This window comes from Scyliorhinus canicula, chromosome 4 (genome assembly GCF_902713615.1).
Source record: "Scyliorhinus canicula chromosome 4, sScyCan1.1, whole genome shotgun sequence".
In the NCBI taxonomy this organism is placed as follows: domain Eukaryota; kingdom Metazoa; phylum Chordata; class Chondrichthyes; order Carcharhiniformes; family Scyliorhinidae; genus Scyliorhinus; species Scyliorhinus canicula.
In genome coordinates, this window is record NC_052149.1 from 6118539 (window position 1) to 6143080 (window position 24542).

The 24542-nt window shown below is 49.2% G+C and overlaps 1 protein-coding gene, 1 long non-coding RNA gene and 1 pseudogene across 2 annotated transcripts in view; 2 read left to right on the forward strand and 1 right to left on the reverse strand.

Annotated features, from left to right (window-relative positions):
• LOC119964110 (guanine nucleotide exchange factor VAV3-like) overlaps window positions 1-1895 on the reverse strand; it is a 36790-nt gene extending 34895 nt beyond the window's left edge. The window contains exon 1 of the mRNA XM_038793417.1: window positions 1773-1895. Coding sequence (XP_038649345.1) covers window positions 1773-1895 — 123 coding nt within the window. The remainder of the gene's footprint in view (window positions 1-1772) is intronic.
• Window positions 1896-3159: 1264 nt separating this feature from the next.
• Window positions 3160-5586, forward strand: LOC119964111 (annotated as a pseudogene).
• Window positions 5587-8095: 2509 nt separating this feature from the next.
• LOC119964127 lies at window positions 8096-23362 on the forward strand. The gene is made up of 4 exons (XR_005460254.1): window positions 8096-8165; window positions 14355-14463; window positions 22973-23065; window positions 23293-23362. It is a non-coding gene; the product is annotated as an uncharacterized LOC119964127 (long non-coding RNA).
• Window positions 23363-24542: the final 1180 nt, after the last annotated feature.

Consider the following 24542-nt stretch of genomic DNA (forward strand, 5'->3'; position numbering starts at 1 on the left):
CTTCTCAAGGACAATTAGGGATGGGCCAATATTTGCTGGCCCACATAGTGCCGCCCACATCACATGATGAACGAGTTAAAACACCAACACAGAGAGCTGGGCATTTCTGTTGCCACTGGGGGTTTTCCCACTTCACGTCTGACTCCATTTTGCGTCACTGGGCAGAAATCTGACTTCAGGGATGAATTCCTGTGACAGGGATGGGGACAGAGAGCTGGAATGTCTCGCACTGATGGGAAACCACAATGTATCTTCCAGCCCCAACCTCATTAATTATGTACCGGGGACCGGGTGCCATATTCCGAGGAGGGTTCGGCCTGATTGTGGGTGTCCCACCATCATTTCCGGTCAGCGAGTTGAAAAGGCCCTAACATCACTGACCCACCATTGAAGGAACAGGATGGACCTCCTGGAAATGATGGATCTCCAGGAGCACGCTGAGGCTGGAAGGTGGATCTGAATGAGCCTGTGACACTGAATCAGGAAGATCCACCTGGCAGGTGCTCCCCCTGCCCCATTGCTGCACCGATCCAGGGTCCCGGGTTGCTGGTGGCCTCCACCCTGTACACCTGAGGAAGCCGTAGCCATTCTTCAGGTGAGTCACAACCTCTGCAACACACATTGTTCCAGGCACGTTCTGACTAGAAACACAGAATCTTAGAAAATAGGAGAGAAGAGGCCATTCATCCCTTCTAGCCTGCTCCTCTATTCATTATGACCATGGCTGACCATCCAACACAATATCCAGATCCCACCTTCCCCCCGTAGCCTTTGATTCCCTTCGCCCTGAGTGCTATATCTAACTGTTTCTTGAAATGAATCCCACAGGCCGACCACAATCTGGGTGAAGAAATGTCTCCTCATCTCCGTCCTAAATGGTCGACCCCGTATCCTCAGACTGTGCCCCCTGGTACTGGACACACCCACCATCGGGAACATCCTTCCTGCATCTACCCTGTCCAGTCCTGTTAGAATTTCATAGGTTTCTCGGAGATTCCTCCCTCATTCTTCTGAATTCCAGTGAATACATTCCGAACCGATTCAATCTCTCCTTGTGCATCAGTCCCGCCATCCCAGGAATCAGTCTGGTAAACATTCGCTGCCCTCTCTCTATAGCTACAACATCAGATAAGGAGACCAAAACTGCACACAATATTCCAGGTGTGGCCTCCTGTATAATTGCTTGAATCATAGAATCATAGAGCATACAGTGCAGAAGGAGGCCATTCGGCCCATCGAGTCTGCACCCACCCACTTAAGCCCATGTCTCCGCCCTATCCCCGTAACCAATAACCCCACCCAACCTTTTTGGGCACTGCGGGCAATTTATCATGGCCAATCCACCTAACCTGCACATCTTTCGACTGTGGGAGGAAACCGGAGCACCCGGAGGAAACCCACGCACACACGGGGAGAACGTGCAGACTCCGCACAGACAGTGATCCAAGCCGGGAATCGAACCTGGGACCCTGGAGCTGTGAGGCAGCCATGCTAACCACTGTGCTACCGTGCTGCCCCAGGATATTCCGCTTGCATCACGGAGAATCGGGAGTGGGTAGAAGATTCGTGGGGCCTTCACCATGGCGGGAAGATGGAAGATCCCACGGGATATTCAGTCCGGTATGATTCTGATTTTATGACCTACTTTAAAATCCCCGCCCCGACACCACCCCCCCCTCCGACACCACCCCCCCCTCCGACACCCCCCCCCCCCCCCCCCCCCACCTCCCCCCCTAACCCCTAAAAAGAAATGTTTGACGTGGACATCTTACAGGCTCCTGGACTGCTTCGATTTTCATCAGATCTTCATACACCTCGCCACCATCATCCTCACCATAGACACAGTCGTAGAGCTCCTCGTCATCCTCAACACTGGCTTCACTGCAGCAACACATCACACATATCAGATAAATAGGACACGGAGGAATGTAATAATAACAGCATTGATATAGACACAACATCAGTTCCCGTCTAGCACTCCCTCAGCACTGACCCTCTGACAGTGCAGCACTCCCTCAGTACTGACCCTCTGACAGTGCGGCACTCCCTCAGTACTGACCCTCTGACAGTGCAGCACTCCCTCAGTACTGACCCTCTGACAGTGCAGCACTCCCTCAGTACTGACCCTCTGACAGTGCAGCACTCCCTCAGTACTGACCCTCTGACAGTGCGGCACTCCCTCAGTACTGACCCTCTGACAGTGCAGCACTCCCTCAGTACTGACCCTTGACCCTCTGACAGTGCAGCACTCCCTCAGTACTGACCCTCTGACAGTGCGGCACTCCCTCAGTACTGACCCTCTGACAGTGCAGCACTCCCACAGTACTGACCCTCTGACAGTGCAGTACTCACTCAGTACTGACCCTCTGACAGTGCAGCACTCCCTCAGTACTGACTCTCTGACAGTGCGGCACTCCCTCAGTACTGACCCTCTGACAGTGCAGCCCTCCCTCAGTACTGACCCTCTGACAGTGCGGCACTCCCTCAGTCCTGGCCCTCTGACAATGCAGCACTCCCTCAGTACTGACCCTCTGACAGTGCAGCACTCCGTCAGTACTGACCCTCTGACAGTGCAGCACTCCCTGAGTACTGACCCTCTGACAGGGCAGCACTCCCTCAGTACTGACCCTCTGACAGTACAGCACACCCTCAGTACTGACCCTCTGACAGGGCAGCACTCCCTCAGTACTGACCCTCTGACAGGGCAGCACTCCCTCAGTGTTTCACTGGGGTTATCAGCCTGGATTCTGTGTTCAGGTTTCTGCAGTGGCCCTTGAACCCTTGACCTTTCCAGTCTGTCTCCATTTGTGTTTAGAATTAAATGTGTGGGTGGATAATACAGGAAATGGAAAACAGAGAATAACTGGAGATGGAACCGAATTCCCCATCATTCAATCTGGTCGATTGAAAAATCAATCCGTTGTCAACAGGGCCAGGGGTCAATTGGTTATCGTCACAACAGGAATAACTCATTCTTTGAGCTTTTGCTCTCTGATTTATTCTCTAATATTCCAGAGTGAGCGCTTGTCTTCCTCTGTCTGAAATCCTGTCAACTATTTAAAATAACCTCCCTTAGAAAAAGTACAGAGAGGCCATTCAGCCCCATTGTGTCAAACTAAAATCCTTTGAAATGGGAAATGATTCAGGGCCCTGGGGGAAATGAGAAGTGGGATCATTGTAGAGACTTTTCAAAGAGCTGACATGGAGACAATGGGCCGAATGGTCTCCTGTTGAGCTGTATGAGGAGCTGACAGAGAAATGACACTGATATTAATAACTCCAATAGCTTCTGGTTATTATCTGATCTATTGAAAGAATCTTGTTCTGTCTAATTTGTCTGCTGAATTTTCTATATTATAAACTGACTCGAGTTGTAAATTACTTCATTGGTTGGAAGGTGCTTTGGGACAAGGCAGGGTAATGAATGCTGCTATAGAAATGCACGGCTTTGTTTAAAAGATCAGACCAGGAACTCGAACATTCACCAGCTGTCACGACTCAATTGGATCTTTATAATTGGTGCTGGGATTCAGGAATAATTGGTTGTCAGACTTTTAGCCGAGCAAGTCACAGACTGTGTTCCTACAGAAGTAGTGATGATGCTTCCTTTATGTCGACAGTTCCAGCGAGCTTCACAACACGTGTAGTGAATTCGCTGAGATGACAATTTCTGATTAACTACATCTTCCTTCAAAATGACAGACAGCGACTGAATTTAAAGGAAGTAAAATAGTGACATGGTCCTGGCACTGTGTAACTCATCAGTAAAGCAGCACTTATAATATACAGCACACTTCATCAAATACAGTGCACACATCATCAAATAGTGTACACTGCATCAAATACAGTGTACACTGCATCAAATACAGTGTACACTGCATCAAATACAGTGTACACTGTATCAAATACAGTGTACGCTGCATCCAATACAGTGTACACTGCATCAAATAGTGTACACTGCATCAAATACAGTGTACACTTCATCAAATACAGTGTACGCTTCATCAAATACAGTGTAGACTACATCAAATACAGTGTACACTTCATCCAATACAGTGAACACTGCATCAAATACAATGTACACTTTATTAAATACAGTGTACACTTCATTAAATACAGTGTACACTGCATCAAATACACTGTACACTTCATCAAATACAGTGCACACTTCATCAAATACAGTGTACACGACATCAAATACAGTGTACACTTCATCAAATAGTGTACACTTCATCGAATACAGTGTATACTACATTAAATACAGTTGTACACTGAATCAAATAGTGTACATTACATCAAATACGGTGTACACTTCATCAACTACAGTGTACACTTCATCAAATACAGTGTACACTTCATCAAATACAGTGTACACTTCATCAAATACAGTGTATACTGCATCAAATACCGTGTACACTGCATCAAATACAGTGTACACTTTATTAAATACAGTGTACACTTCATTAAATACAGTGTACACTGCATCAAATACAGTGCATACTTCATCAAATATAGTGTACACTTTATTAAACAGTGTACACTGAATCAAATAGTGTACACTACATCAAATACGGTGTACACTTCATCAACTACAGTGTTCACTTCATCAAATACGGTGTACACTTCATCAAATACAGTGTACACTTCATCAACTACAGTGTACACTTCATCAAATACAGTGTACACTTCATCAAATACAGTGTACACTTCATCAAATACAGTGTACACTGCATCAAATACCGTGTACACTGCATCAAATACAGTGTACACTTTATTAAATACAGTGTACACTTCATTAAATACAGTGTACACTGCATCAAATACAGTGCATACTTCATCAAATATAGTGTACACTTTATTAAACAGTGTACACTGAATCAAATAGTGTACACTACATCAAATACGGTGTACACTTCATCAACTACAGTGTTCACTTCATCAAATACGGTGTACACTTCATCAAATACAGTGTACACTTCATCAAATACAGTCTACACTACGTCCAATACAATGTACACTACATCAAAGGGGCTGGTTTAGCTCACAAGGCTAAATCGCTGGCTTTTAAAGCAGACCAAGCAGGCCAGCAGCACGGTTCAATTCCCGTGCCAGCCTCCCCGGACAGGCGCCGGAATGTGGCGACTAGGGGCTTTTCACAGTAACTTCATTGAAGCCTACTCGTGACAATAAGCGATTTTCATTTCAAACACAGTGTACACCTCATCAACTGCAGTGTACACTACATCAAATACAGTGTACACTTCATCAAGTACAGTGTACACTACATTAAATATAGTGTACACAACATTAAATACAGTGTTCACTACATCAAATATAGTGTACTCTTCACCAAATACAGTGTACACTGCATCAAATACAATGTACACTATATCAAACACAGTGTACACTTCATCAACTGCAGTATACACTACATCAAATACTGTGTACGCTTCAGCAGATAGTGTACACTTTATCAACTGCAGTGTACACTACATCAAATACAGTATACACTTCACCAAATACAGTGTACACTACATCAAATACAATGTACACCACATCAAACACAGTGTACACTTCATCAAATAGTGTACACTTCATCTAATACAGTGTATACTACATCCAAAACAGTGTACACTTCATCAAATACTGTGTACATTCTACATTAAATACAGTTGTACACTGAATCAAATAGTGTACACTACATCAAATACGGTGTACACTTAATCAAATACAGTGTACACTTCATCAAATACAGTGTACACTTCATCAAATACAAAGAACAAAGAACAAAGAAAATTACAGCACAGGAACAGGCCCTTCGGCCCTCCCAGCCTGCGCCGATCCAGATCCTTTATCTAAACCTGTCTCCTATTTTCCAAGGTCTACTTCCCTCTGTTCCCGCCCATTCATATACCTGTCTAGATGCCTATTAAATGATGCTATCATGCCCGCCTCTACCACCTCCGCTGGCAAAGCGTTCCAGGCACCCACCACCCTCTGCGTAATAAACTTTCCACGCACATCTCCCTTAAACTTTCCCCCTCTCACCTTGAAATCGTGACCCCTTGTAACTGACACCCCCACTCTTGGGAAAAGCTTGTTGCTATCCACCCTGTCCATACCTCACATAACTTTGTAGACCTCAATCAGGTCCCCCCTCAACCTCCGTCTTTCCAACGAAAACAATCCTAATCTACTCAACCTTTCTTCATAGCTAGCATCCTCCATACCAGGCAACATCCTGGTGAACCTCCTCTGCACCCTCTCCAAAGCATCCACATACTTCTGGTAATGTGGCGACCAGAACTGTACGCAGTATTCCAAATGTGGCCGAACCAAAGTCCTATACAACTGTAACATGACCTGCCAACTCTTGTACTCAATACCCCGTCCAATGAAGGCAAGCATGCTGTATGCCTTCTTGACCACTCTATCAACCTGCGTACCACCTTCAGGGTACAATGGACCTGAACTCCCAGATCTCTCTGTACATCAATTTTCCCCAAGACCCTTCCATTGACCATATAGTCCGCTCTTGAATTTGATCTTCCAAAATGCATCACCTCGCATTTGCCTGGATTGAACTCCATCTGCCATTTCTCTGCCCAACTCTCCAATCTATCTATATTTTGTTGTATTCTCTGACAGTCCTCCTCGCTATCTGCAACTCCACCAATCTTAGTATCATCTGCAAACTTGCTAATCAGACCACCTATACCTTCCTCCAGGTCATTTATGTAGATCACAAACAGCAGTGGTCCGAGCACGGATCCCTGTGGAACACCACTAGTCACCCTTCTCCATTTTGTGAAACTCCCTTCCACCACTACTCTCTGTCTCCTGTTGCCCAGCCAGTTCTTTATCCATCTAGCTAGTACACCCTGAACCCCATACGACTTCACTTTTTCCATCAACCTGCCATGGGAGACCTTATCAAATGCCTTACTAAAGTCCATGTATATGACATCTACAGCCCTTCCCTCATCAATTAACTTTGTCACTTCCTCAAAGAATTCTATTAGGTTTGTAAGACATGACCTCCCCTGCACAAAACCATGCTGCCGATCACTGATAAGTCTATTTTCTTCCAGATGTGAATAGATCCTATCCCTCAGTATCTTCTCCAACAGTTTGCCTACCACTGACGTCAAGCTCACAGGTCTATAATTCCCTGGATTATCCCTGCTACCCTTCTTAAACAAAGGGACAACATTAGCAATTCTCCAGTCCTCCGGGACCTCACCCGTGCTCAAGGATGCTGCAAAGATATCTGTTGAGGCATTGTAGTGTTAATGTAAGCCTACTTGTGACAATAAAGATTATTTAAAAATTATTATTAAATGAGTTTGTGATCGCAGGGCAGACAAGGCTATGGACCAAATGCTGGAAAATGGGATTAGAGTAAACAGGTGCTGGAAAATGCGATAACTCAGGCTAACACTGCCCCCTGCTGGATCGTTATATTGTGTCTCTACACCGCCTCCTTGTGGCTTCAACTAGAGGAACATTTAAATTATTGTTTGATTCAGCTCATTGAACCTGCTCTACTCATCGATACGATCATGGCTGACATCCACTTCAATGCTTCTTTCCCCACACTGTCCCCATATCCCTTTATGTCATTGGTATTTAGAAATCTATCGATCTCTGTTTTAAACATGCTGTGAGCAGAATTTAATAGAAATTCCTGAGTTAATTTGTGGCGTGTTTTTGAGGGAGTTCCCCACCGATATTCAATGACACTTCGTCACTGTTTAGGGCCCTGGGGAGTTTCTCACCAATTTAGCCCAGACTTCGAAAGGGTGCCCCGATCACTGAGTGAGCTTGTGGGTCCCCCCCCCCCCCCCTCCCACCCATGGGCAATGTCACCCTCCACAACACATGGGCACTACCCCCCCCCCCCCCCCCAACCAAGTGAGGACACCCCGCTATTGAGATTATTTGGACACATACTGAACCCTGTCCACAAACTGATGTTTACCGGGTGCTGACACACTTTCCACTTTGTTCTGATGCTATCATCGCCTCATATTACCGTCCATACTCTGGCTGTACTCTGCTTGATGAACTTCCTCTGATTTGATGTGATTATGTTTCAGGCCATTTCCCACGGTGCAATCTGTCGATGATGAAGACATTTACAAGAGTTTGGCTGACCTGATTGAGTGAGTAGAAACTGACATGGCCGGCGATAGGTCGGATGTTGTTTCATGAAGAGGTCCAGAGGCTTGTCCGGTTGAACAAATAACTCATCATTACTAACAGCTAATTAGATTAGGGCAGCACCGTAGCCTTGTGGATAGCACAATTGCTTCACAGCTCCAGGGTCCCAGGTTCGATTCCCGGCTTGGGTCACTGTCTGTGCGGAGTCTGCACATCCTCCCCGTGTCTGCGTGGGTTTCCTCCGGGTGCTCCGGTTTCCTCCCACAGTCCAAAGATGTGCAGGTTAGGGTGGATTGGCCGTGATAAATTGCCCTTAGTGTCCAAAATTGCCCTTAGTGTTGGGTGGGGTGACTGGGTTATGGGGATAAGGTGGAGGTGTTGACCTTGGGTAGGGTGCTCTTTCCAAGGGCCGGTGCAGACTCGATGGGCCGAATGGCCTCCTTCTGCACTGTAAATTCTATGATATCTATGATATACATTCGGATACCCCTGACTCAATGCGATCTTCATGCCAATTTCTACCAGACTAACCACTGCACTCTGCTGCTCCCATGTGACCCTCGACATCACAATGTGGGTGGTACTGTTTACCCAGTCCCACATTAACCCTTCCTGCCCCAAACACCCTTATACTACACCCCCCCCCCCAAGTCTTTATCCAAAGCTGTTTACAATAATATTGCTCCTCTTCACCCGACCCCCAATCCCCCAAATCACAGACTTTACAGATTCAGACAGTTTGGAAGATTAATGATCTTCTTTTGAAGTTTGGCGGGGGGTGGGGGTGGGGTGGGGGATGGGGATTGGGTGGGGGGGGGGGTTGTCTCAATTGCTTTGTTGCTGACTTTGCTGGTCTGCAGTTGATGTTTTAGTATTTGGTGTTTCAAATACTCAGGTGTCAACATCTGGTTCACTTGCTGCTCCTTCGTGTTGCATTTTTCTTTGTCGACCATCTGTCTGCTTTGGTCGGATTCAATGGGCTTCCCTCTCCTTCCAGAGGGAATGTTTGTTCCCCGGGCAGCATTCTGTAATAATTGCTCCCTCTGTGACACCCTGGTCCACTCCCCCATTGTCCTCAATGCCTCATCCTTCGGCACGGCACCGCTCTTTGCAACTTTATGTTCTTCTGTTTGATCACAGGATGTGCAACACCCGCCCCTTTACCTCCTCACTGTCTAAAGCTCCAAACTCTCCTATCAGCTGCAGCAACATTTCACTTCCTCTTCCTTCACTTTGGTTGACAATACTCTCTGCTCCGAATGTGATCTCCTCTACATTAGAATCATAGAACCCCTGCAGTGCAGAGGAAGGCATTCGGCCCATCAAGTCTGCACTGACCTGACCTTCCGAAACAGCACTCTACCTAGCCCCACTACCCCACTCTATCCCCTTAATCCCGCGCATTGATCATGGCCAACCCACTTAACCTGCTGATTGGAACCTAGTAACAGGAGCAGGCCATTCAGCCCCTTGAGCCTGTCCCACCATTCAATGAGACTATGACTGATGTGTGGCCTAACTCCATCTACCTGCTTTTGGCCCAAATCCCTTAATATCTTTGCTGAACAAAAATCTATCTCAGATTAAAAATTAACAACTGTTCCAGCTTCAGCTGCTGTGTGTGGGAGAGATTTCCAAACCTCTACCACCCTTTGAATGAAGAAGTTCTTCCGAACATCTCTCCTGAAGTCCTGGCCCTAATCTTTAGACTCTGCCCCTAGTTTTAGAATCTCCAACCAGTGGGAATAGTTTATCGTTATCCACCCTGTCTTTCCTGGTTAATATCTTCAATCCGATCACCCCTGGTTTAGCACAGGGCTAAATCGCTGGCTTTGAAAGCAGACCAAGGCAGGCCAGCAGCACGGTTCAATTCCCGTACCAGCCTCCCCGAACAGGCGTCGGAATGTGGCGACTAGGGGCTTTTCACAGTAACTTCATTTGAAGCCTACTCGTGACAATAAGCGATTTTCATTTCATTTCATTTCCTTAACCTTCTAAATGCGAGCAAAAACAGGACTGATTGAGTAACTCAAACCCTGTAGTCCAGGTCTCATTTTTGTAAAGCTACATTACTCTCCCACCGAGGCCAAAATATCCTTCCTAAGGTGTGGTGCCCAGAACAGCTCACGGTGACTCGGAGTGGGGTCTAACCAGGGTTCTGTAAAGCTGCAGCATAACCCCTGTGTCTTTATATTCCAATCCTCTAGATATAGAGGCTAACATTCCATTAGCCTACTATTTCTGCCCTTGTTCCTGGCATTTTCAGGATCTATACACCTGAACTCCCCAAGTCTGTTTGGCCACACACTGTACCCAACATCTTCCCATTGAGAAAGTGCTCTGCTCGATCCTATTTTAGTCTATAATGATAACCTCACACTTTGCTGCATTAAATTCTCTCTGGCACAATTTTGCCCATTCATCGAGTCTGTCATATCTCCTTGCAATTTTGTGCTATCATCTAAGCTGTGAACAATGCTGCCTAACTTTGTATCATCAGAAAATTTGGACATAGACTTTCTGTGACATCATCCAAGTCATGAATGAAGAGCGTGAATAATTGGGGCCCCAACAAGTCACCTCCTGCCAATTAGAGCTATTGCCCATTGTCCCCACTCTCTGTTGCCTGCCACTCAACCAATTTCCCAATCATGTCATAATTTGCCCTCAAATCCGTGGGCTTCCACCTTAGTTAACAGTCTCTTGTGTGGAACTTTATCAAATGCCTTCTGGAATTCCATATAAATAACATCCATAGACATTCCCCTGTCCATTACCTTAGTCACCGCTTCAAAAAATTCAATGAGATTTGCCAGGCATGACCTTCCCTTCATGAATCCATACTGGCCCTCCCTGATCGATCTAAATTTTTCGATGTGTTCAGTTACCCCATCCCCGATTATAGACTCCAGCAATTTTCCCATCACAGACATCAGGCTATCCGGTCTGAAATTCCCTGCTTTCCCCCTTTCACCCTTCTTAAAAAGTGGAGTGATGTGTGCAATTTTCCAATCCAGAAGGATGAGTCCTGAATCCAGGGAACTCGGGAAGATTATAGTTCTGGCATCTACAACATGCTCCCCGACTTCCTTTAACACCCTCGAATGGACACCGTCCGGTCCTGGGGATTTGTCACTCCTTAGTTCCATTAATTTCCGAGTTACTGATGCTGTACTGACATTAATTGTATTACGTCCCTGAGCTCTATCGACTATTAATTTTTTTGGGATTTCTGGCAAGTTATCTTCTTTTCCACTGTAAACACTGAGACAAAGTCATTGCTCAGCAGGTCTGCCATTTCCCGTTATCGATGACAATGGGTGGGATCGTCCGGCTGCTCCCGCCCGGCAATCCGATCCCTGCCAGAGGTCCGCGCTCCGCCCGTGCTGATCTGCGGTCAGCGGGGAGGAATAATCCAGCCTGGTATCTCCATTTCAGCTTTTACTGGGCCCACATTGATCTTCACCACCCGCTTTCCCCTTTATACAACTATAACATTTCTTCTTGATTGTGATGTCCTTTCATAATCCCTTTTAGTTGCTCTGTGTGATGGATGTTATCAGTAGCTGCTATAACGGTACCTTACCTTTAATGCATTGGCCCTTTAAGACCGGGCTTGGAACCCTGGGGGACTCCGCCTCTGGCTCCGCCCCCAGGAAACGGTATATATGATGAGACTCACTTGGCAGCATGTGATGAGCACACTTCTCGGCTGCTGTACAGTCCTCAGATGATTAAAGCCTTATAATCACCTGTCTTCTCTCCTGTGTCGTGATTGAGGGTATTTGACTCTGAAAAGCTGCTTTGTGACCCTTTACTGGCCTTTGTATCTATCCCAGTGGTCCAGATCTGTCTCTGTCTCATCCTGTTAAAATCAGCCTTACCAAAGTCTGAAATTCTAATATCTGAATCGTGCTTTTCACTTTCGAACACTACACTGAATTCAATCATGTTCTGATCGCTATTTGATAAATCTTCATGCACAGTTAGGCTACTAATTAAATTGGGCTCATTAATATAACTAAATCTAATATTGCCTGTCCCCTTGTTATATCTGGAACATATTACTGCAGGAAGCATTCCTGGACACATTCCAGGAATTCACTCTCTTCCTGAAAGGTGCTTATCTGCCACTCCCAAACTAAGTTGAAGTGCTCCATTAATACGACTCTGCCTTTGCTACACAGTTGCCTAATTTCTGTCTTGATGCAATCTAATGCCCATTACAGTTTTTTACATCTTTCTCCGTTCCTCAGTCCCACCCATTTCTATTATGTACGCACTGTGTACGTTTCCTTGGCTGCAGGAAAATGCTTTTCACTGTACTTCGGTATATGTGACAATAAATCAATCAATCAATATGGTTTTAGGACTTAATCCCTTTTTTTATGTTGTTTGTACCGATGTGACCACAACCACTGGCTGTTCACCCTCCCCCTCCAGAATGTCCTGTACTCGCTCCGAGACATCCTCAATCCTAGCACAAGGGAGGCAACATACCATCCTGGAGTCTCGTTTGCCGCCACAGAAATGCCTACTATTCCACTTACAATTGAATCCTCTATACCTATTACATTCCTACAACTTTTACTCCTCCCCTCTGCAGCAGAAGCCACCGTGGTGCGCCGAATTTGGCTGTTGCTGCTTGAGTCATTTAACCTCTCACTGTCTTCTCATTCTGTCCAAACCGCCTTTACAAGTGCACCATTCATCATATTTCTAACCTCCAGTCCTGTAAAAGGTTCGTCTGGACTAGAAAAGTGAACTCTGTTACTCTCTCCGGAAATGTTACCCGACCTGCTGAGTTTATCCAGCATTTTCTGTTGTTATTTCTAATTCAGTGCAGTTGGTGATTTTGGTTGTTTAGATCTTGCGCCACCTTGTGGATATTGAGGGTAACTTTTTGATTACTTGCTTGTTGTCACAATGGAGCAGCTCTTGACTCCTGTCTATATCTGGTAGTTGGACTCCACTGCGACCTCACAGCGGTGGGTCAGTCACCGTTAACCAGAGATCTTTTAGCCAGACTCCTGGATCTGACAGGACCGTCACACAGGCTCCTGTTCCCAACTTGAAATCCGTGAGGGAACTGAGGGAGTGCTGCACTGTCAAAGGGTCAGTACTGCGGGAGTGCTGCACTGTCAAAGGGTCAGTACTGAGGGAGTGCTGCACTGTAACAGGGTCAGTACTGAGGGAGTGCTGCACTGTCAGAGGGTCAGTACTGAGTGAGTGCTGCACTGTCAGAGGGTCAGTACTGAGGGAGTGCTGCACTGTCAGAGGGTCAGGACTGAGGGAGTGCTGCACTGTCAGAGGGTCAGTACTGAGTGAGTACTGCACTGTCAGAGGGTCAGTACTGTGGGAGTGCTGCACTGTCAGAGGGTCAGTACTGAGGGAGTGCTGCACTGTCAGAGGGTCAAGGGTCAGTACTGAGGGAGTGCTGCTCTGTCAGAGGGTCAGTACTGAGGGAGTGCTGCACTGTCAGAGGGTCAGTACTGAGGGAGTGCTGCACTGTCAAAGGGTCAGTACTGAGGGAGTGCCGCACTGTCAGAGGGTCAGTACTGAGTGAGTGCTGCACTGTCAGAGGGTCAGTACTCAGGGAGTGCTGCACTGTCAGAGGGTCAGTACTGAGGGAGTGCTGCACTGTCAGAGGGTCAGTACTGAGGGAGTGCTGCACTGTCAGAGGGTCAGGACTGAGGGAGTGCTGCACTGTCAGAGGGTCAGTACTGAGTGAGTACTGCACTGTCAGAGGGTCAGTACTGTGGGAGTGCTGCACTGTCAGAGGGTCAGTACTGAGGGAGTGCGGCACTGTCAGAGGGTCAGTACTGAGGGAGTGCTGCACTGTCAGAGGCTCAGTACTGAGGGAGTGCCGCACTGTCAGAGGGTCAGTACTGAGGGAGTGCTGCACTGTCAGAGGGTCAGTACTGAGGGAGCGCTGCTCTGTCAGAGGGTCAGTACTGAGGGAGTGCTGCACTGTCAGAGGGTCAGTACTGAGGGAGTGCCGCACTGCCAGAGGGTCAGTACTGAGGGAGTGCTGCACTGTCAGAGGGTCAGTACTGAGGGAGTGCTGCACTGTCAGAGGGTCAGTACTGAGGGAGTGCTAGACGGGAACTGATGTTGTGTCTATATCAATGCTGTTATTATTACATTCCTCCGTGTCCTATTTATCTGATATGTGTGATGTGTTGCTGCAGTGAAGCCAGTGTTGAGGATGACGAGGAGCTCTACGACTGTGTCTATGGTGAGGATGATGGTGGCGAGGTGTATGAAGATCTGATGAAAATCGAAGCAGTCCAGGAGCCTGTAAGATGTCCACGTCAAACATTTCTTTTTAGGGGTTAGGGGGGGAGGTGTTGGGGGGGGGGGGGGGGGGGGTGTCGGAGGGGGGGGGGTGGTGTCGGGGCGGGGATTTTAAAGTAGGTCATAAAATCAGAATCATACCGGACTGAATATCCCGTGGGATCTTCCATCTTCCCGCCATGGTGAAGGCCCCACGAATCTTCTACCCACTCCCGATTCTCCGTGATGCAAGCGGAATATCCTGGGGCAGCACGGTAGCACAGTGGTTAGCATGGCTGCCTCACAGCTCCAGGGTCCCAGGTTCGATTCCCGGCTTGGATCACTGTCTGTGCGGAGTCTGCACGTTCTCCCCGTGTGTGCGTGGGTTTCCTCCGGGTGCTCCGGTTTCCTCCCACAGTCGAAAGATGTGCAGGTTAGGTGGATTGGCCATGATAAATTGCCCTTTGTGTCCAAAAAGGTTGGGTGGGGTTATTGGTTACGGGGATAGGGCGGAGACATGGGTTTAAGTGGGTGGGTGCAGACTCGATGGGCCGAATGGCCTCCTTCTGCACTGTATGCTCTATGATTCTATGATTCAAGCAATTATACAGGAGGCCACACCTGGAATATTGTGTGCAGTTTTGGTCTCCTTATCTGATGTTGTAGCTATAGAGAGAGAGCAGCGAATGTTTACCAGACTGATTCCTGGGATGGCGGGACTGATGCACAAGGACAGATTGAATCGGTTCGGAATGTAGTCACTGGAATTCAGAAGAATGAGGGAGGAATCTCCGAGGAACCTATGAAATTCTAACAGGACTGGACAGGGTAGATGCAGGAAGGATGTTCCCGATGGTGGGTGTGTCCAGTACCAGGGGGCACAGTCTGAGGATACGGGGTCTACCATTTAGGACGGAGATGAGGAGACATTTCTTCACCCAGATTGTGGTCGGCCTGTGGGATTCATTTCAAGAAACAGTTAGATATAGCACTGAGGGTGAAGGGAATCAAAGGCTACGGGGGGAAGGTGGGATCTGGATATTGTGTTGGATGGTCAGCCATGGTCATAATGAATAGAGGAGCAGGCTAGAAGGGATGAATGGCCTCTTCTCTCCTATTTTCTAAGATTCTGTGTTTCTAGTCAGAACGTGCCTGGAACAATGTGTGTTGCAGAGGTTGTGACTCACCTGAAGAATGGCTACGGCTTCCTCAGGTGTACAGGGTGGAGGCCACCAGCAACCCGGGACCCTGGATCGGTGCAGCAATGGGGCAGGGGGAGCACCTGCCAGGTAGATCTTCCTGATTCAGTGTCACAGGCTCATTCAGATCCACCTTCCAGCCTCAGCGTGCTCCTGGAGATCCATCATTTCCAGGAGGTCCATCCTGTTCCTTCAATGGTGGGTCAGTGATGTTAGAGCCTTTTCAACACGCTGACCGGAAATGATGGTGGGACACCCACAATCAGGCCGAACCCTCCTCGGAATATGGCACCCAGTCCCCGGTACATAATTAATGAGGTTGGGGCTGGAAGATACATTGTGGTTTCCCATCAGTGCGAGACATTCCAGCTCCCTGTCCCCATCCCTGTCACAGGAATTCATCCCTGAAGTCAGATTTCTGCCCAGTGACGCAAAATGGAGTCAGACGTGAAGTGGGAAAACCCCCAGTGGCAACAGAAATGCCCAGCTCTCTGTGTTGGTGTTTTAACTCGTTCATCATGTGATGTGGGCGGCACTATGTGGGCCAGCAAATATTGGCCCATCCCTAATTGTCCTTGAGAAGGTGGGGGTGAGCTGTCTTCTGGAACAGCTGCAGTCAGTGCTGTTAGTGAGGGAGTTCCAGGATGTTGCCCAGTGACAGTGAAGGAACGGCCGATATATTTCCCAGTCAGGGTGGGGAGTGAGTTTGAGAGGAACCTTCCGGTGGTGGGAATTCCAGGTGTCTCTCCAGGTGGTGGGAATTCCAGGTGTCTCTCCAGGTGGTGGGAATAAGAACATAAGAACTAGGAGCAGGAGTAGGCCATCTGGCCCCTCGAGCCTGCTCCGCCATTCAATGAGATCATGGCTGATCTTTTGTGGACTCAGCTCTACTTTCCGGCCCGAACACCATAACCCTTAATCCCTTTATTCTTCAAAAAACTATCTATCTTTATCTTAAAAACATGTAATGAAGGAGCCTCAACTGCTTCACTGGGCACGGAATTCCATAGATTCACAACCCTTTGGGTGAAGAAGTTCCTCCTAAACTCAGTCCTAAATCTACTTCCCCTTATTTTGAGGCTATGCCCCCTAGTTCTGCTTTCACCCGCCAGTGGAAACAATGTGCCCGCATCTATCCTATCTATTCCCTTCATAATTTTAAATGTTTCTGTAAGATCCCCCCTCATCCTTCTAAATTCCAACGAGTACAGACCCAATCTACTCAACCTCTCCTCGTAATCCAACCCCTTCAGCTCTGGGATTAACCTATTGAATCTCGTCTGCACACCCTCCAGCGCCAGTATGTCCTTTCTCAGGTAATGAGATCAAAACTGAACACAATACTCCAGGTGTGGCCTCACTAACACCTTATACAATTGCAGCATAACCTCCCTAGTCATAAACTCCATCCCTCTAGCAATGAAGGACAAAATTCCATTTGCCTTCTTAATCACCTGTTGCACCTGTAAACCAACCTTCTGTGACTCATGCACTAGCACACCCAGGTCTCTCTGCACAGCAGCATGTTTTAATATTTTATCATTTAAATAATAATCCCTTTTGCTATTATTCCTACCAAAATGGATAACCTCACATTTGTCAACATTGTATTCCATCTGCCAGACCCTAGCCCATTCACATAATCTATCCAAATCCCTCTGCAGACTCCCGGTATCCTCTGCACTTTTCGCTTTACCACTCATCTTAGTGTCATCTGCAAACTTGGACACATTGCCCTTGGTCCCCAACTCCAAATCATCTATTGTGGGCCCGACATTGATCCCAGGTGTCTCTCCAGTTGGTGGGTTCCCAGGTATCTCTCCAGGTGGTGGGTTCCCAGGTATCTCTCCAGGTGGTGGTTTCCCAGGGAGCTCTCCAGGTGATGGGAATCCCAGGGATCTCTCCAGGTGGTGGTTTCCCAGGGATCTCTCCAGGTGATGGGAATCCCAGGGATCTCTCCAGGTGGTGGTTTCCCAGGGATCTCTCCAGGTGATGTGAATCCCAGGGATCTCTCCAGGTGGTTGGGTTCCCAGGGATCTCTCCAGGTGGTGGTTTCCCAAAAATCTCTCCGGGTGGTGGGTTCCCAGGGATCTCTCCAAGTGGTGAGTTCCCAGGTATCTCTCCAGGTGGTGAGTTCCCAGGTATCTCTCCGGGTGGTGGGTTCCCAGGTATCTCTCCAGGTGGTGGGTTCCCAGGTATCTCTCCAGCTGGTGGGGTTTCCAGGTATCTCTCCAGGTGGTGGGAATACCAGGTACCTCTCCAGGTGGTGAGTTCCCAGGTATCACTCCAGGTGGTGGGGTTTCCAGGTATCTCTCCAGGTGGTGGGAATACCAGGTACCTCTCCAGGTGGTGGGAATACCAGGTATCTCTCCAGGTGGTGAGTTCCCAGGTATCTCTCCAGGTGGTGGGGTTCCCAGGTGTCTCTCCAGGTGGTGGGGTTCCCAGGTATCTCTCCAGCTGTTGGGTTCCCAGGTATCTCTCCAGGTGGTGGGTTCCCAGGTGTCTCTCCAGGTGGTGGGTTCCCAGGTGTCTCTCCAGGTGGTGGGTTCCCAGGTATCTCTCCGGGTGGTGGGTTCCCAGGTATCTCTCCAGGTGGTGGGGTTCCCAGGTATCTCTCCAGGTGGTGGGAATCCCAGGTATCTCTCCAGGGGGTTGGGTTCCCAGGTATCTCTCCAGCTGGTGGGTTCCCAGGTATCTCTCCAGTTGGTGGGTTCCCAGGTATCTCTCCAGGGGGTTGGGTTCCCCGGTATCTCTCCAGGTGGTGGTTTCCAAGGTATCTCTCCAGGTGGTGGGTTCCCAGGTATCTCTCCAGGTGGTGGGGTTCCCAGGGATCTCTCCAAGTGGTGGGTTCCCAGGTATCTCTCCAGGTGGTGGGGTTCCAGGTATTTCTCCAGCTGGCGGGTTCCCAGGTATCTCTCCAAGTGGTGGGTTCCCAGGGATCTCTCCAGGTGGTGAGTTCCCAGGTATCTCTCCAGGTGGTGGGAATCCCAGGTATCTCTCCAGGTGGCGGGTTCCCAGGTATCTCTCCAGCTGGTGGGGTTCCCAGGTATCTCTCCAGGTGGTGGGGTTCCCAGGTATCTCTCCAGGTGGTGGGGTTCCCAGGTATTTCTCCAGTTGGTGGGTTCCCAGGTATCTCTCCAGTTGGTGGGTTCCCAGGTATCTCTCCAGGGGGTTGGGTTCCCAGGTATCTCTCCAGGTGGTGGTTTCCAAGGTATCTCTCCAGGGAGTTGGGTTCCCAGCTATCTCTCCAGGTGGTGGTTTCCAAGGTATCTCTCCAGGTGGTGGGTTCCCAGGTATCTCTCCAGGTGGTGGGGTTCCCAGGTATCTCTCCAGGTGGTGGGGTTCCAGGTATTTCTCCAGCTGGTGGGTTCCCAGGTATCTCTCCAGGTGGTGGGGTTCCCAGGTATCTCTCCAGGTGGTGGGGTTCCCACGTATCTCTCCAGGTGGTGGGTTCCCAGGTATTTCTCCAGCTGTTGGGGTTCCCAGGTATCTCTCCAGGTGGTGGGTTCCCAGGTATCTCTCCAGGTGGTGGGTTCCCAGGTATCTCTCCAGGTGGTGGGTTCCCAGGTGTCTCTCCAGGTGGTGGGGTTCCCAGGTATCTCTCCAGGTGGTGGGGTTCCCAGGTATCTCTCCAGGTGGTGGGGTTCCCAGGTATCTCTCCAGGTGGTGGGGTTCCCAGGTATCTCTCCAGGTGGTGGGTTCCCAGGTATTTCTCCAGCTGGTGGGGTTCCCAGGTATCTCTCCAGCTGGTGGGTTCCAGGTATCTCTCCAGGTGGTGGGGTTCCCAGGTATCTCTCCAGGTGGTGGGGTTCCCAGGTATCTCTCCAGCTGGTGGGTTCCCAGGTATTTCTCCAGCTGGTGGATTCCCAGGTATCTCTCCAGGGGTTGGGTTCCCAGGTATCTCTCCAGGTGGTGGGTTCCCAGGTATCTGCTGCCTTGTCCTTGGACAGGTCACGAGTTTGGAAGGTGCTGACAAAGGATCCTTGGTGAGTTCCTGCACAAAATTATAGAATGGAGACAACATTGAACGAGTCCATTCAGCCCATCGTGTTTGTGCCAGCCCTCTGCAAGAGCAACTCAGCTGGTTCCACATCTGTGCTTTACCCCTGGAGCCTTCAACTTCTTTCTCTTCAGATCCGCTTCCCTTTGAAAGTCACGATTGAACCAGCTTCCAGCTCAGGCACAGCACAGCAGATCCGAACCACTTACTGCGCAAAATACATTTCCCTCATCTCACCATTCCTCCTTTTGCCAATCCCATTAAGTTGGTGCCCTCTGCTTCTTCATTTTATGCCACTGGAAAGATTCTCTCTCCGTTCAGACCCTTTGTGATTTCCATCTTCTCTGAACATTGCAGCTTCAACTTCTCCTAAGTTTCTCCTAATTCCTGGAACAACGTTCACTAATTTTGCAATCCTGAATGATCAGCCTCTCATCCGGGGGCAGCACGGTACCGCAGTGGTTAGCACTGTTGCTTCACAGCGCCAGGGTCCTAGGTTCGATTCCCCGCTGGGTCACTCTCTGTTCGGAGTCTGCACGTTCTCCCCGTGTCAGCATGGGTTTCCTCCGGGTTCTACACTATCTCCATCTTGTGCCCACTGACTTAACCTGCCGCTGTCATCAATCTGTGCACATCTCGCCTCTGCTCCCCCACTCCCTTCAGAATTGTATATCTTTTATTTGATATGGTCTCTCTTCACTGTTCGGACCAAAGTACATAAGTAACGAAATGCTGAGAAAAGACATGTGCTATCAAAGTTTTTCATTTTGCAGTCATCAGGATAGCTCACAGAAATGTTCCGACCGTAATGGGGGGAAATCAATTTACACTGCATGACAATGATAATTGCTTATTGTCACAAGTAGGCTTCAATTAAGTTACTGTGAAAAGCCCAGGAGCACTGATTGGTTGCCAAGTGGACTCTGATTGATGGCGATGTAGTCATGAAGAATGCAGCATGGAACAGTTAACTGCTTTGTTCAAATTCTAACCAGGCAGGGCATCTCTGATTGGTCAAGGTATTACCGTGAGAATGAACCAGGGAATGGCTGTTTATATATTTGGGTGGAAAATGGCTATTCCCTAAGCTTTTGTTTAGTTGAAAAAGGCGCAATGTGTGCACGTGCTCCTTCTGTCCACAAAGGACAGGGCCCTGTGTGTGAATAGATGGAGTTTCTAACATGTGTAAGTGAGCCACAATACAAGCCTGATTGACAATCTTAAACTAGTTTTCAGTGTAACTCTTAGCACAACCAGGATTGTTCAGCAAGTGCTGTCCAATCTCAGAATCACATCCAATGTTAGACACTGTGTTTTGAGCTTTGCAAGCATGGGCTGGTTGGGTACGGCAGTGCTTTGAACAAAGCTGCAAAGTTAACTTTTCCACACTGCATTCTCCCTCCAACAATCAGAATTCATTTGCCAACCAATCAGCATGCTCTTCTCATTTTGTTCCCCCATTACGTGGTCATACATAGAATTAGAGGAGGAGGCCATTCGGCCCTTCGAGCCTGCTCTGCCATTCATTATGATCATGGTTGATCTTCACGTTCAATACTCTGATCCCGCCTTCCCCCCATATCCCTTGATCCCTTAGCCCCAAGAGCATATCGAATTCCTTCTTGAAATTACACAACATTTTGGCCTCAACTACTTTCTGTGGGAGTGAATTCCACAGATTCCCCGCTCTCTGGGTGAAGACATTTCTCCTCCCCTCAGTCCTAAAAGGTTTACCCTTTATCCTCAAACCGTGACCCCCTAGTCCTGGACTCCCCCACCATCGGGAACATTCTTTCTGAATCTACCCTGTCTAATCCTGTTAGAAGTTTATCAGTTTCTATGTGATTCCCTCTCACTCTTCGAAACTCCAATGAATATAATCTTAACCGACTTAGTCTCTCCTCATCTGACAGTCCCACCATCCCAGGAATCAGCCTGGTAAACCTTCGCTGCACTCCCTCCATAGCAAGAACATCTTTCAAGTAACAAACATGTCTTTCGGGACTTGTGGGAGGAAACCGGAGCACCTGGAGGAAACCCACGCAGACACGAGGAGAACATGCAGACTCCTCACAGACAGTCACCCAAGCCGGGAATTGAACACGGGTTCCTGGCGCTGTGAAGCAACAGTAATAACCTGCCTCCTTATTTTTGCTCCCGAAGTGGATAACCTCACATTTTTGTACTATGTCTGCCATGCAGGTGCCCACTCACTCAGCCTGTCCAAATCCCGCTGAAGCATCTCTGCATCCCCCTCACAGCTCACCCTGCAACCCAACTTTGTATCATCTGCAAATTTTGAGATAAGACATTTAGTTCCCTCGATCAAATCATTAATATATAATGTGAACAGTTGGGGTCCCAGCACAGATCCCTGTGGAACCCCGCTAGTCACTCCCTGCCAATCAGAAAAAGACCCTTTAATTCCAACTTTTTGCTAACCAGCTTTCTATCCATCTCTCGATACTACCTGTACTCCCATTCGCTTTAACTTTACATATTAATCTGCTATGTGAGATCTTGTCGAAAGCCTTCTGAAAGTCTAAATAAACCACATCCACCGGCTCTCCCTGGTCAACTCTACTAGTTACATCTTCAAAGAATTCTGGTAGATTTGCCAAGCATGATTTTCCTTTTGTAAATCCGTGCTGACTTTGAAATTTACAATGCAGAAGGAGGACATTTGGCCCATCGAGTCTGCATTGGTCCTTGGAAAGAACACCCCACCCTACTTTATCTGTTATTCATTTTTTTAAAGTTAGAGTACCCAATTCATTTTTCCAATGAAGGGGAAATTTAGCATGGCCGATCCACCTACCCTGCACATCTTGGGGTGAAACCCAAGCAAACACGGGGAGAATGTGCAAACTCCACACGGACAGTGACCCAGAGCCGGGATCGAACGCAAGATCTCGGCACCATGAGGCAGCAGTGCTAACCACTGCGCCCCCGTGCTGCCCTTGTCTGTCATTCACTATCCATGTAATCCTCTTCAACATCTACTCCCATCCCTCCCCCCTCCCCCAATCCAACAGAATCTCTGAGCTTCTCTAATCCTGGCCTCATGAACCCCCCCCCACCTCCCCGGCTGCCTGGGACCAAAACTATTCCCTCAGCTCCTCAGACTCCCTATCTCTCTCTCTCCTTTCAGACACTCCTCAACACCACCCCTCTTTTACCAAGCTTGTGACCAGCTGTCCTCATGCCTCCTTCCTGGTTCAATGTTAGGTTATGCCTGATAACAGTCCGGTGATGCCCATGGGATGGTTTATTAAAGGAGTTAGACAAATGTAAGTTGTTGTTGTTGTGTGAATACCCTTCTCTGTTCCTCCAGAAACAGATTGAGACAGATATTCGCAGTTGCTGCCTTCTGGAGATCAAACAGACAGAGGAGAAATACACTGAGACACTCGAATCGATCGAGAAGGTACATCTCCCTGTCCGCTTTCTTCTCATTCCCTACCCCCAGCCAGTCCACCTCCTCCCCTTGACCAAACACTCACTGCAGTTCCATTCTCTCCTGTCTGTCAGTCTGGACAGCGGTCCTGAGGTCAGCAGTGTCATTGACCCAGACTCAGAAAGTGACTGTCCAGCGCGAAAGGAGATTGGAGCAAAGGGCTGTCCAAAACACTAACTCCTGGATTTATTTTTCAGCATTTTATGTGCCCACTGAGGCGGGTGTTAACAGCAGAAGAGATGGACGTCATATTTGTTAATATTGAGGTAGGTGAGAGGGGGAGAGGGACAGGTTGTGGAGAGGGGCAGGAAGTGAGAGGGGTGACGGGAAGAGGGGAGGTAGCGGAGGAGGGAGTGTGTGGTGATGAGGGAGTGGGAGGGAGTGATGGAGGAAGGGGCAGGATGGGGAGGGTTGGGTGACGAGGAGGGGGCAGGATGGGGAGGGGTGGGTGTTGAGGGGGCAGGATGGGGAGGGGTGGGAGTTGAGGAGGGGGCAGGATGGGGAGGGGTGGGTGTGAGGAGGGGGTAGGATGGGGAGGGGTGGGTGTTGAGGAGGGGGCAGGATGGGGAGGGGTGAGTTTTGAGGAGGGGGCAGGATGGGGAGGGATGTGTGTTGAGGAGGGGGCAGGATGGGGAGGGGTGGGTGGTTGAGGAGGGGGCAGGATGGGGAGGGGTGGGTGTTGAGGAGGGGGCAGGATGGGAGGGGTGGGTGTTGAGGGGGCAGGATGGGGAGGGGTGAGAGTTGAGGAGGGGGTATGATGGGGAGGGGTGGGTGTTGAGGAGGGGGCAGGATGGCGAGGGGTGGGTGTTGAGGAGGGGTCAGGATGGGGAGGGGTGGGTGTTGAGGAGGGGGCAGGATGGGGAGGGGTGGGTGTTGAGGAGGGGCAGGATGGGGAGGGGTGGGTGTTGAGAGGGGGCAGGATGGGGAGGGTGGGTGTTGAGGAGGGGGCAGGATGGGGAGGGGTGGGTGTTGAGGGGGGCAGTATGGGGAGGGGTGGGTGTTGAGGAGGGGGCAGGATGGGGAGGGGTGGGTTTTGAGGAGGGGGCAGGATGGGGAGGGGCGGGTGTTGAGGGGACAGGATGGGGAGGGGTGGGTGTTGAGGAGGGGGCAGGATGGGGAGGGGTGGGTGTTGAGGAGGGGGCAGGATGGGGAGGGGTGGGTGTTGAGGAGGGGGCAGGATGGGAGGCGTGGGTGTTGAGGGGGCAGGATGGGGAGGGGTGGGAGTTGAGGAGGGGGCAGGATGGGGAGGGGTGGGTGTTGAGGAGGGGGCAGGATGGGGAGGGGTGGGTGTTGAGGAGGGGGCAGGATGGGGAGGGGGGGGTGTTGAGGAGGGGGCAGGATGGGGAGTGGTGGGTGTTGAGGAGGGGGTAGGATGGGGAGGGGTGGCTGTTGAGGAGGGGGCAGGATGGGCAGGGGTGGGTGTTGAGGAGGGGGCAGGATGGGGAGG